At 39.0% G+C, this 14,333-nt stretch overlaps 1 protein-coding gene across 5 annotated transcripts in view; it reads right to left on the reverse strand.

The window, feature by feature from the left end:
• LOC105061299 (WRKY transcription factor SUSIBA2) overlaps positions 1-9,411 on the reverse strand; it is a 64,539-nt gene extending 55,128 nt beyond the window's left edge. Inside the window, exons 1-2 of one of the 5 annotated variants that reach the window (XM_073261879.1) lie at positions 9,279-9,411; positions 8,707-9,144 (exon numbers count right to left, since the gene is read on the reverse strand). In XM_073261879.1, coding sequence (XP_073117980.1) covers positions 8,707-9,057 — 351 coding nt within the window. In that variant the 5' untranslated portion in view covers positions 9,058-9,144; positions 9,279-9,411. Of the gene's footprint in view, positions 1-8,706; positions 9,229-9,278 lie in introns of those variants that run through there. The other 4 variants (XM_029260761.2, XM_029260759.2, XM_019846040.3 and 1 more) reach the window with 4 other exon arrangements.
• Between the last annotated feature and the right edge of the window lie 4,922 nt (positions 9,412-14,333).

Consider the following 14,333-nt stretch of genomic DNA (forward strand, 5'->3'; position numbering starts at 1 on the left):
CCGAATAGCCACTGTGGCCATCAGATCGCGGAAAAGGCACGAACGGAGCTGTGGCCGCGGAACAAGGGCAACCACCCCTGTTAATCGTTTTTTTTTAATGATGATGAATAGTGAAACCGGCAATGGATTTGCCGACTTCACTTAAGTGAAGCCGGCAAACTAATTGCCAGCTTCATTGTGGTGGAGATTTTTTTTAAAAAATCCTATGAAATAGGGGTGATCACCCTTGTTTCATGCACGTAGAGCCGCAGGCTGTGATTTCACCATCCAACGGCCATGGCAGCCAGTCAAAGGTCCTCCGATAGCCTTTCTGTCGCTTTTCCTCCCTCCTTTTCTTCCCCCCCCTCTCTCTTTCTCGACTACGATTTGGCGGAGGAAGCAGAGGCCTTGATGGCCCTCCGAACGTGGTCGCAGCCCACCTATGGCCACCACCGACATCTCCTCCAACCACCCTCTCCCTTCCTCCCCCTTTCTCCCTCCCCCTCCACTCTTTCAATCATTTCCTCCTCCCTGATTCCTTTCTTCACTTTTATGTCAGTTCGCGTCGGTCCGGTCTAGTACGAACTTGTACCGACTCGTATCGCCGACCAGCCGATACAGATTTCAGTACAAATTCTACGGACTTTGAATGAACTATATTCTATCTTGGTCCTACTTAACCTGAGTAGCATGCACCAAGAAATATCATCTTAAATATGCCTAATAAGCTCCATAATTATCATTATTTTGGTTGTTAAAAAAAAAAAAAAGAATGACCACAGAGATAACAAGCTCAAACTTTGTGACCAATCTATTAAATCCCATATGATCACCAGAAAAATACTAAGCTATTGGCATACAAAAGAAACAGAGCATATTCCAAATGCACAAACACAAAACATGCATCATAAGGAGTATGCACCAAGATTAGTATATCATGCCATGAAAGAGTTGAAAAAACAAAGAGGGCAGCTTCAGATTGTCTAATAAGAAACATATTTTTCAAGACACCTATGCTATGTATCAGCCCATGCAACATTACATCGGAGTAATAAGCCGTGGACAGAGCAGTGCATAGCAGCATGAGGTAGCAACCCCTTTTCTACACATCACTAACATGGTGCATCATATGACATATTGTCCAGCGCATAATTAAATAAATAATCAAATTCAACATTTAACTTCATCAATAAATAAATGCTCCTTTGTGCCAAATAAATTTGGATGATAAGATAAAAAGTTCCACTTGCAAATGTAAAAAATGATGCACAAAGACAATAAAGAGCCTATCCATAGAGATTCCACCGTAAGTGTGGGTTACAACTCCCTGGACACAATGTGAGCAACAACCTTCCCCAATTAATATGCAGACCTATGTTAATTTGATGTCGACCCACTTTAGAAGGAAGTTCTATGTAGTTCATGCTGGTAAAAGTGGTGTTTGCTACATGTAAATGGAGTCCTAGCACTATTCATATGAAGGAATAGTTTACTTGTGATCATGAGATTCAAATCACAACTTAATAGAAAATCCAATTTCAGAGGATGTAGTTCAAGGGAAATTTTCAAAAGATCTGAGTGTTAAGGACACAATCATTGTCGCTTCTATAACCATTTCATGTGGAAAAAAAAAATAAAATGTTTATCTTGATTCTTCATAATTCAGAGTTTTGCTCCATCCAAATTCTAAGATTGATTAACATGCCCAAGAAGCCTTCCACATGATTTGATTATTAGTCACAAAATATATGAGCATGTCCAAGGAGCATTTTGGCTACACAGAGTTCGATGTGCATGAGCTTGTGCTATAAAGAGTTTCCAAAAATATATCGATGTGCAGACTTCAGTTGTAGACATGCACACTTCATTTTTTTTTTTTTTTTTGTCTTTATTGGCTTTAATCTAGTTGGGGCTTTTAGGTATTATACTATTAAATAATTGAGTCACAGGATCAGTATGAAGTTGCCAAAGGTGATGCTGCCACAGATAGTAGAAGTCTGGTCAGCTATACGTGGAAGTAAGAGTCCTACTTATGTAGGCATATATGGCAACTTGGTAACTTCTTTTAGAAGCTACAGAGTTAGTTCTTAGTTACTAGAAGTGGATGTGGCTCTGGGGACAAGTTTAGATATGGTACCAGGAAGTGGGTCTCTTAATTTTTTTCTTTTCTTCACAAGGTGCGAGGATGAGTTTCTGTTCAGATTCCAGAGAATTCAGCACCATAAACAAAAGCTTCCTACTACTAAGAGTAGGCTTAATATTTTCTTTATTGGTTTAATATTTTTTTTACTGGTTTAATATTTTCTTTAGTGGCATTAAATGTGAATACAGGTACACGGCAAAAGTTTTATGCTTGTAGTTATGCTCTTTATGAAAATTATTAATGAATTCCTTTTTTCTTTGCATGTTTTCCCACAATGTATGCTTCAGCCATAGCTCTGTTTATCTTCTAATTCCTTCCCTTATTAAATTTGGGGAATTAGCCAAAGCTTGCAGATCACTGCCATTTTGTTTCACATGAGATGGTAATAAGAATGAAAATTTTAAGGTTCATAAATTATAAGTTGCTATTAAGGATGGTTTATATCCAGCACCTAAGTGTTCATTTGCAAAATGGTCATGTTTTTGCCACTGGAAGTTTAAACTTTCCCTGGATGTCGAATGTTAGTAAGTATTCTACCTCAAAATAGCCATGTGAAGCTCATTTTTGACCTGCAATTTCTTTATACCTCAAAGCCACTCATTAATTGGTTTTGCTAAAAATATGTACTACACAGAGCATAGCTGGATATAGAGAATTTCCAAGGAAAAAGGGCAACAATTCACCAGGTTGCTGTCAGGGCCACAGCAAAATACTGTCTCAATAAATCCTAGTGAAAAATTCACCCAAGGTGCACACTAGAACAGACTATTGTCCTCAGTAGCAAATGTACCATGCACAATAAATCAAGAATGAGAGACCTGTCCTCTATTGTTTTGTTGTGGCATTGAATGACCAAGGTGATATGGCACAATAAGATTCGTCCAAGCTCACTAACAACATGGCGGCCAGGGGAACCCCTTAAACTCTCTGCTGCATCCTGGTCAGGACCCCCAGGCCAACCAGGAGATTTAAGATAAGCAGACCAGGAGCATTTGGCCTACAGAGCCAAAATATCTCAGCTCCACCAGATGACTGATTAACCCAGTGACCGGTCCGAGCCAAGTAGAGCCCTCTCACAATAGGGGTGGTCTAATCATTCTACCTGAATGTGTGCAAAATCCCAGCAATTCCAACACATGCTGGGTGGTTATAGCACACCCCTATGTCGTTGCGCTAGGTTAGCAGATTGTTATAGCATGACCCAGAGTTTGTTGGGATACGATTTGCTGAAGATATAGAATTCCAACTATAAATAAATCCAGATGATATAAGAATATAGTAATGAATAACTCAAAAATCACCTTAGCTAGGGGAGACTTGATCTTCCTGTTCTTTCTTTCTCATTCAACCTCACTTCAAACCCTCTCTGACTTGAGCATCAAAGGGCCCAACTGGAGCCAATCCAATGAACTCTCTAACCTTTGTCTGTTATCTTGCAGATCCATAGAGGTGATCCACATCGGCATCCCAAGATCAGTGGAAACAAATTGGCACCATCTATCAGAAACAAAAAGAGAAAAGCCATAAGACTCAAAAGAACCAACCACAGGACATCCATCAAACATACTCCAGAGTCCATGCAGCTTCTGAAGATCCTAGTCTTCTCAGCTCATCCAAGAGTCTCGATGCTAGACAATTCGACCTGCTTGCCTAGCAAATACAAACCCTAACAGCAGCAGTGTAGAACCTATAGCAGCAAGCTAGTAACCCCCTTGCCAACCAACTGAACCACCAAGGTGCCTCGGCACAAAGTGGTGGCAACCACAGCACTCAACATCCCAGGCAAGGCCAGGGGCATGGTTCCTCGAATGCAAGTTCTAATTCCAGCAACTCTCTTCTATGCCAATCGGAAAATCTCAAAGCAAGAAGCTGACCTCCACCACAATATCGCGAAGATGCGACACCAGATCAAGAACTTATGGGGTCAAAAGGCCAAAATAGAAGATGATTTGGAGGTAATCAACAATTCCCCATTACTAAAGAGATCTTAAAGGAGCTCCTATCGAAAAGATTTAAGATGCTACAGTTCGAGCACTATGATGGCACCACTGATCTAGTGGGCCATCTAGAAAGCTTCAGAGGTCTCATGCTGCTTCAGGAAGCCAATAATGCCATGATGAGCCAAGCTTTTCCGGCCACCCTCAAACTCGAGCCTTCAGCCAAGAACAATCACCTTTTTTGATCAACTCAGCCTCCAATTCATCAGCCACTTCCTTGGCAACACAAGCAAGGTAGGATCACCACTGACTTGTTCGCCGTTAAGTAGAGGGACAATGAGTCTTTCCCAAGTTACATCAGCTAGTTCAATGCTAAAACCCTAGAAGTGCATGAGTCAAATCAATCCATTGTGGCATCCACAACAATGAACAGGTTGAAGACCTCATGCTTTAGCTTTTCGCCAGCCAAGAGGCCTCCAAGAGATTTGGCTAAGCTCCTTTCCCAATGGGACAAATTCATCCAAGCTGAGGAGGCTGTTGTCGCTCGGAAAGAGGTAGCTGGAAGAAAGAATGACAAAAAACATCAAAACTGCGAAGAGAGGGATGAGCCTAGAAGGAAGCATAGTTGAGATGAAGGTATCACTACACAACCTCGGAGCTTACCTCAAAAGATCAAGAGGAATGCCCCTCTTAACACTCTGAGGGCCCAGATCGCAATGGAGATCTAGAATTAGGAGTATCTCAATCTGCCTCGAAAGATGAAGTTTCCTACTAGCGAAAGAGATCCAAACAAATTCTGCTAGTTCCACAAGAACAATAGGCATGACACTAAAAAATACCTCCAACTGAGGTACGAGTCGAAGTCCTAATTCGATAAGGACATCTCTGCCACTATATTGGCAACTGGAGGAGTGCCAAGTAGGATGGGCATCCCCCAGATAGGAAAACAACAGGCATCTCGTCGGGGTGATCACCTCAATCCATGTAGGGCATGACCGGGAAGAGCTCATGACCTACAGACTCGAGTAGAGGGATCAGATCCTGGACAGACCAAGGCCATTAGGCAAGGAGGGTGCCAAACAGTTGACCTCTAATGCCCTTGGGCTGGCACAGTAAGATTTATGGAATCAACTTTTATACTTTTTGCCACTAATGAAGTTGTATTTCAGCTCTTTTTCAATGCAATGTCTGACTTCAGAACAATTGACCCATGAAAGCACCTCAAGATTGGCTGGAACCTTCGTTCTATGAGCCTACATGGCTAGGAACTAAATCCGGAGAGTCGACCTCTAGGTACTCCGTAGAGACATCCTAGGATTGGCTGAAACCTCCATTCTATGAGCCTATGTGACTAAAGAGCTAAACTATGAGAGCTGAACTCTAAGTACTTCTACAGAGATACCATAAGATTGGCTAGGACCTCTGTACTATGAGCCAACACAACAATGGAGCTAAATCCGGACAGCCGAACTTCAGGTATTCCTACAGAGATACCCCAAGATTGGCTGGGACCTCTATTATGTCAGCCTATGTGGCTAGGAACCCAAACCTGAAGAGCTGAACTCCAGATACTCCAATGGAGACACCCCAAGACTGACTAGGACCTCCGAAAAGTCCTAGTATCAACCAAACTCGGATTGGAGGAAGTGCATTGGATTTATCATTCGAGCATCATCGATCAAAAAACTCAACCAATCATAAGTTCTAGTATGGACCAGGTTCAGATTGAAGCATGCTCAATCCAATCACTCGAGCATTGCTGACAAGAAGAACCCACCTGATCAGAAATCCTAATATCAACTAGGCTCAAATTGTAGGAAGCATGCTTGGTTCGATCCCCTGAATGCCGCTGACGATCAGATTCCTCGTATCAACTAGGCTTAGATAAAGGGAAGCATGCTTGGTTCAATCATTGGAGTGTCGCCAAATAGAAGAAAACCAAGTAAGGGCTCAAACTCAAAGGCCCACGAGAGACTATATTCTACTCCGACGAGGCAATCTCCAATTACCTCTTGAATGCATCAATGGCATTTTTGCTACCTCAAGCACTTCATCAAATTCTGATATCATGCATTCAGAATACATTGTGGCTTATTCCATTGGCTCATCTTATATGATCTTATCTTATTATGATCTCACGTTCTTCTTTTTATCTCAGGCTAGTAACCGAGCACATTATGATATTACAGCTTGGTCTCAAAATACCTAGCCCATCTCAAATATTAGGATTCCATTGGCTATGGCTCTATCTTGGTCTTCTGGCTTTATTCAGCCAACCTCAAAAGCATATATCTTTGGATTAACTGAGTTCACCTTGGTTTATTTGAAACAACTATCAGCAAGCATCCCAATGACAAGTATAAGAATAGATATGCTCAAAAATAATACCATTTCAATAGCAATGATCAATTACATAATAGGTCAAAAACTAGATTAGATTGCTACAAGAAAAGAGGTGCCCCGAACTAGCCGAACTCTGACTCCACAAGGTCAATAACTCTAGTGAGATCATTAGGGGGCTGCCCTTCACCCCATTCACACCTCTACAAAGAAGACCATGTGGAGGGCTACTCTCCCCTCTCTGATAAGTGGTGCTCACTCGTCGAATCTCACCTCATCTTAGCATGGCTCCCACTGTGGTTGAGATAGATGAGGTCAGGTTGGAGCTTTGCTGCTCCTTTCTGGTACTCTTAGAAGCCCTGCAGAAGGACTCAGTGATCTCCTGCTAAAAATCAGCCAAGGAGATGTACTCCTCCACTACTCAAAAAACCCTCTTTTCAGCCTTGACAACTTATTGTCTAGCTACCTATAGCTCCCTCCTAATTCGAAAATCCTGGAGTTCAACCACCTGCGCCCTGTCCTCGGCAGCTCTCAGCTTGGCCTTCATTTTAGCAAACTTCCAACAGGCATAGTATTTATGGGAATCATTTCAATTGCCAGCCTATTCCAAAGAAGTCCTAGAGCGGCCACAACTTCAGCCACTTTTTTCCATGGCCCTTCCACCGTTAGCTAGAACACCTCGATGTGATGTTGAACACCCCATTCCTAAGGAAGATCTATGGAGTGTTATTGTGCAGCAAGGGAAAAAGAAGATAAATGGAGGGGATCAACCTCCTCAAAACAAATGAAGGAGAAAGAGCCACCACATCACCATGCAAGGATGGTCCAAAGCTTTATGGTATGTTGGTTTTATGGGAATCTCCCTAGGCAACCAAAAAGGACACTTAGAACCTCCTCAAGCATGGTGGATTTGTGGGAGCCTTCACCTTCCTTTAAAGAAGTAGGGATAGCCTAGATTAGTCCTATCAGTCATCTTCCCATTGAGATCAACAGATATGCATCACACCGACATTACTTTGAATGATCAAGTGACACCTCAGGAGGTAGTGTCAAGACTCATCCTTCAAGGGACACCACTCAGGAGTTAATGCCGTCTTTAAAATGTCATGAAGTCTAACAGATGGTTACTTTCTTCATCCGAATCAAAAAGGTGCTTCAGGATTGGAAGTGGGGGAGGCCAATGTTGTGGCATTGAATGACCAAGGTGATATGGCACAATAAGATTTGTCCAAGTTCAAAAACTACATGGCAGCCAGAGGACACCTAAAACTCCGCATTCTAGTCAAGACCATCAAACCAATCAAAAGAGTTAGGACAAGTAGATCAAGAGCATCCAGCCTATAAAGTCATGGTATCTCAGCTCGACCAAGGAACAGGTCAACCCAACGACCAGCTCAAGCCGAGTAGAGCCCTCTTGCAACAAAGGCGATCCAACACTTCCGTCCAAATATGTATGAAGTCCCAGCAATTCCACTATATGCTGCCCAAATACAACACACCCAAAGATTGTTGCACACAACCTAGAGTTTGTTGGAATACAAACTGCTGAAGATGTGAGATCCCAACTATAAATAAATCTAGAGTTCCTCTGTAAGAAGGTAACAACGAATAACGCAAAAATCACCTTAGCAAGAGGAGACTCTATATCTATTCTTTCTTTCTTCCTTGTCCCCACTTTAAATCCTTTCTAACTTAAGCATTAAAGGACCTGACTAGAGACAATCCAGCAAGCTCTCCGATCTTTGTCTGTTGTCTTGTAGATCCATAGAGACAATCCACATCAACATCCCAGGACCGGCAGCAGTATGTTTTATTCTGCATTGATCATATAATTAGCAACGAATACTCAACCAAGCCTTTATCACAAACTAGTGAGGACACTACATGAATCCTTTTCCTCCATTCTGCTATGTTTAGGCGCAAATTTTGTAAAAGATGCAGTGATATCAAGCTCTTTCTCCCTGCCTCATCCTATGTAATTTTCAATCTACCTTTACCCCTCTTTAGTCATATAGTCAGCAACAAATGCAGCACAAAAATAGAAAACACCACTAATATGCAAAATCGACAACAATCCATAGCTTCTACTACATGTGACAAAATAGACACGAACCGAGTGATATAAAACAAACTAGCATCGAGCATAAAGTGCCGGATCATAGAACAATAGTCTCACTACAGATCCATGACTCTAGAACTACCACTCTACATGTATAGATGGGTGATGGATGAAACAAACTAACATGGCAGCAGTTAGCCGCTACCAACGTTTAAAGTATCAAGCAAACGGCTGCAGAGCCGACTGACCTGAGAATTTGGGAGCATCACAGGAGAGTCGAGCAGCGCGGTTGGGCTGAGACCGGGCGGTATGGTGAGGAACGGCGATCGGACGCCCGGCGATGACAGAGGGCTCACGCTCCGGAACCGGGCGGTGTTCAGCCTTGGGGTGGGGTTGAACCCGGACATCGCCGCCCTCCTCTCGGCGATGCTCCCCGCGTTCTTCCCGGCGCTCGGACCAGGCTCCATACTCCCACCACCCACGCCGCCTCCACCACCTTCTCCGGCCTCCCCCCACATCCCTATGGACTCTTCCTTCTCCTCCATGCAATGCACTGATGATGTCATTTGATTCTTCCGTGCACTGCTAACTGATTCCATGTATACTCACCCATTCATGTATAATAGAATAATTAGGAAAAATACGATTTTTTTTCCTTCAAATCTGGAAGGGGCACAGGAGCGTAGCTGTGGAGGAACAGGAAATGTGTGTTACGCTTTGCTTTGAGTTAATTTTCTTTGGTTGTTAAAGAAAGATATAGGGAAACAAATTGGAAGATTTTAAGAGGGCAAGAGGGAAAGGAGGAAAAGGACACACGAACTTTTTAGTCTTTTTGTGAGAAGTTTGACGGGGATGTGGATGCTTTGACCGAAGGCACGGAGAGGGCCGGGAAGTGGGGAGGAGGGGCGTGGTGGCCGTTTTGAGGGGCCGGTGTGTGCCATGTGACGACCGACTCAATAGTTGTTTTTTTTTTTTTTTTCCTTCCCTCTGATGGAAACCGAATCGATAGTTTTGATGAGCGATAGGTGCATGCAATCAGGTCGAATCTCAATTTCGCCGCCTCACCCACATTCATCGAGACCAGCATCTATTTGCAGCACGGGAGGAGATGACGTGGAGAGTGAACGCCGATAAAGCCTTGCCCCACCAGCGTGATCCTGTCACGCCCCAATCACGAGATAAAGATGGCGACAACCACCACATCCATATTTTCTATAAATATACAACATATCTCATCATAGGATCAAATACATCATTATAATAATAATTTAAATAATTAAAATTTAAAATTTAATTTATCTATAAATCTAATTATAAAAATCTTATATCTATGAATCATAAATAATAATTTTATAAATATAATAATAAATTTAAATTATATTGATGCTATCGAATATCACTTCTAATCTCATTTTCAAAACAATGTTCGTATCTGTAATGAAGCATCTGTATCTGAAAAAGAAAGAAAAAACAATGAGTTAGATAACCCAATAAACAATAAATATATTGATTAAATAATTTATTTAATAATATAAATTATAATAATTAAATATAATTTATCATTAATCAGTGTACAAACATAAGCAAATTCATTTTCAAAATACAAATTCAATAATGTTATTATCATTCAAATATTGATATATATAATGTAGATCCAATTCGAAATCAATCTATTCAATAATCTAATTCAAAATAAATTATATTTAACTCATCATTCTTTAACTATAACTACATTTATATCCTATAATAAGATCGAAATATCGTACTTATATCCTATATCGGATCAGAATGCCACACTTATATATATGGCAAGACTGAAATAATATACTGATATTCTATGATCGAGCCAGAATACCATAATTATATCCTGTGGTCAAATCAAAAACAGAATCATAAGCTCAATAACAGTTAGAGTATCAGTGTATAACCCCTAACTGATAAGATTCAAAATATAGTTAGATTGAAAGTTCAAATCCGATTCATAATAAATTTTTTTTCATAAAATAATACATATTTCATAGTCAAATCAAAATATACAAATATGATTTTTGATCACCAAATAGTTATAATAATAGTCCAAAAAATATTATTTCAAAACTTCATATCAATTTTCATTCAAATCATATTTTTTATAAAATTTATAAATCATATACTAAATCATTAATAATTTATTCGATATTCAAAATAATATTATAAAAATAAAAAATTTAGAGAAGATGAATTATTATTTGTCTTACGAGCAAATGATTCTGAGAATCTCTCTCAAAATTCGTTATCACTGCATTAGAAGTCCGTATATTTTGTTGTGTAAGAGTAGAGACCCTTAGGTCAAGATTTTTAGATTTCCATCCTTATCTTGTTCAGCTATCGAGGTAGGTTGACGCTCAATCCGGTGGCACTCAGCTATTTCATAATCTATTTTACCATATTTAATGCAAGCACCAATAATCCAAGGATATCATTATCAATATGAACTTTACCGCAACTAGAACATTTGATGTTGCCAGTTGGACCAAATTTCTCTTATTCGAACCCCCAATATGTTTACTATCTGTCCTTGAGATTCAATTAGTTTATTTATTTTCTTTTGATTTCTTTTCCTTTCTACACATTCTTTAATAACTTCTTTTTTAATTATCAATGCTTTATTCACCACATCTCTGTTAAATGTATATCCTAGAAGCTAATCTTGACTGACACATTTCTTTATCTAGGAAAACTTTATACTTGACAGGCAGTCTTTATAACCAATCATATCATATATGTCCATGATTTGTCCTAAAAATTAACAAATATGATTTTATATATTCTCAAGGTATTGAGAATTTGAGACGTACATCATTAGTGGTTAATTTTTAAATGCTCCAATTGAAAGATCGTCATGGAGGACAGTGATCAATTCATTCAAGATCGGTGTACAGATCACCTTCCTTTCAGGTAGATGAGTCTCGAGTCTACAGTATGAAGAGACTGGAGTGAAAGTACATGTAGTTGTTAGGAAATAACTTGCACTGAGCATGACCAATACGAGAAATCACTTGAATGTCTACTCACTCATCAGTGATTTTCTCATGCTGTAGTAGTGTGACTGATCTCTTGACCTATGGTGCATTGGCTATTCACAGTGAGGCTACTTAGTTTGACTATATACTTTTTTGGTTCCTAACCATTCGATCCTTACTGTATATGTTGACTATTACAGGTTCAGATTTGCTGTTTGGAGTAGGATGCACCTATATAGAATCTATCAATCTTCATAGAAAAAGAGTAGTCATATACGATTCGCAAGACTGAGTTCAGAAAGTCTCGACTGGTTATAATGATTCGGTTGTATCAGAAAGGTACAATCATTTTATTGACATTAAATCTTTCAGATAAAGATGGAGTTGGATCGAATAACTATTAGGTGAGAGACCAATGATGGCTTTGCACTCGTTGGTGAACAATGGGTCGGACTTAACTAAGAAATGTGCCAATAACTGTTCGGTGAGACCACAGGACTTAAGAGACCAAGTTGCTGTAACATACTTAGAGAAGCATCCGGATAAAGAGTTATCCACGCATTGATGTACTTGTCATCAATAACTGTTAGGTGAGGTGCCATACATCGATGGAACCGTAGCATCCACTAGAATCACTTATCATGTTAGGATTTTCGTTTCTCCATCCGAGAAGTGTGAGAGACTCAAAAAATCAATAGGAGCCTTTTATTTATTTTTAAAGTCTCTAGAATAAATTTTTACAAATATAATTATTTAATTAAATCTTTACTCTCTGTGGTTAATTATATCAGCTTCTAACCTCTAACTCGAATCCTATATATCAACCACTTAATCGAAACCAATTACATATTCTGACTCAAAAATCTAAGAATACTTCTTAGCTTTTAGAAATTAAGCCATGTTCTTGATCATGTTAATCCAATGTCATCAACTTGTCCAATCCATAGTCAACAAGCTATACTTGACAAATTGTTGGATATTGACAATTAGGTTAGGTGCTATAAATTGGAGTCTATGGTTGATGAACTCCAATGTATGTATAAGGATATATAGACTGCCAACGACATGCTGATTCATCTGCAACAGTTGTGAGATGATCAGAGTCGCACAACGTATAAGATGCATGATGGACAGTTTGTCCATAATCGCTATTTGACAATAATCAAGGATATTGAAGAGCTTGAGAAACTCGACATGACCATGCATAAGAAATTGCTAATAAATTTGATCCTGCAATCCTTGATTCGTATAGATAATTTATGAAACTATTATATAAATAAATATTATAGCACCTTACCTGAATTGGTCAATATGTTGGTAACTAAGAGACCTTGAAAAGTTCAGAGATACATACCTAGAGAACCTAAAGAAATATTGACACATATTTGGAAGGTATGTCGAATTGCTTAAATATGATCTTATGATTTTCTCTTTTTCATTAGACTTGAGTACATATTACGTACTTTAGTATAGGGTCTAAAGAAGGAAGAGGGCTGAGAGAAGGTGAAGTGACTCTTTTGAATCGATAATGGCACAAAAGTTGCACTGTGGCCATGAGTACCTAACCTCAGTGATTACCGTTTGGATTTAGTTCTTTATCATTTGCATGGTGATGTATTTGTGAACTTATTTGAGCAAATAATGAATGCCATTGGATTTGAGAGACCCAGAACTAAATAATCTGAAGTATATAGATGGTTCTTTTGACTAGGTCATGTATGAGAAGAAATGATTTGCCGATTAGGAACAATGGATCTTTGGGCTCATTGACTGTTTAGTCATATCTAGTCTGTGAATCATCTCTTTAAGGATTAATGATCAAACTATCCTTTATGGGACAAAGGGATAGAACCGTTGAGATACTTATCCTAGTACACATACGATATGCATGGCCTATTTGATGAGCCAGACTAGGAGGTTATCATTACTTCATCATCTTTATCGATGATCAGCCATGGTATAGGTATGCATATGAGATATAAATTTGAAGACTTTGAAAGATTCAAAAAATTCAGATAAGAAGTAAAAAAATAAATCGAAAAAACTCTAAAGATATTTCGATCAGATCGAGGATGCAATACCAAATAAAAAATTTTACGATTTACTTAAAGAGAATGGCATAGTTTCATGATGGAATTCTCTTTGTACACCTCAACCTAATAGGATATTTGTAAGGAGCAATGGCATTGTATAAGATATAGTCCGATCCATCATGAACATCATTAATTTAATTATTATTTTTTAGAAACAAGATTTAATTTTTAAAATTTAAATTAGATTTTTTCTAAAGTTAATTTTACCACACCGTATGAGATATGATATGGTAGACAAGTTAAAGGATAGATCTATGAGAACTCGTTTGTGGGGTATCCCAAAAGGATTTGAGATGTCACTTTCTATTCTCAGTGGTTCACAATGTAATTATGAGCAATCATGATATTGTTTTGAAAGCAGTGGAAGGATGAACTCAAAGAGAGAGTCTCTAAATAACAATGAGTAACAGGACCTGTACAACCTATTTAAGATGAGCCAGTATATGTAGTACCTCCTCCATCTCGTAGATCTAGTAGGATCTTTCATTCTTCTGAAAGGAACTTGATATTCTTACAGAGGATTAGGAGAAAGTGTTTCTCTAGGAAGATTAAGAATCTAGAGATATCCTGAAATCTATAATGAGATGATGTGGGACATCAATCCTGAGAAATGGATGTGTGGATAGTGCTACTGAATGGATATCTTTGGAAGGTATCTATATGCAGTGGTCTATAGATTTGACTTTCAATGATAAAAATCACATTATAAAATTTATTTATGGATTTAAGCAAAAATTTAAAAGTCAAATTAAGTTATTTTAATGATATAATCAAATTGTT

Source organism: Elaeis guineensis, chromosome 1 (assembly GCF_000442705.2).
Source record: "Elaeis guineensis isolate ETL-2024a chromosome 1, EG11, whole genome shotgun sequence".
Taxonomy (NCBI): domain Eukaryota; kingdom Viridiplantae; phylum Streptophyta; class Magnoliopsida; order Arecales; family Arecaceae; genus Elaeis; species Elaeis guineensis.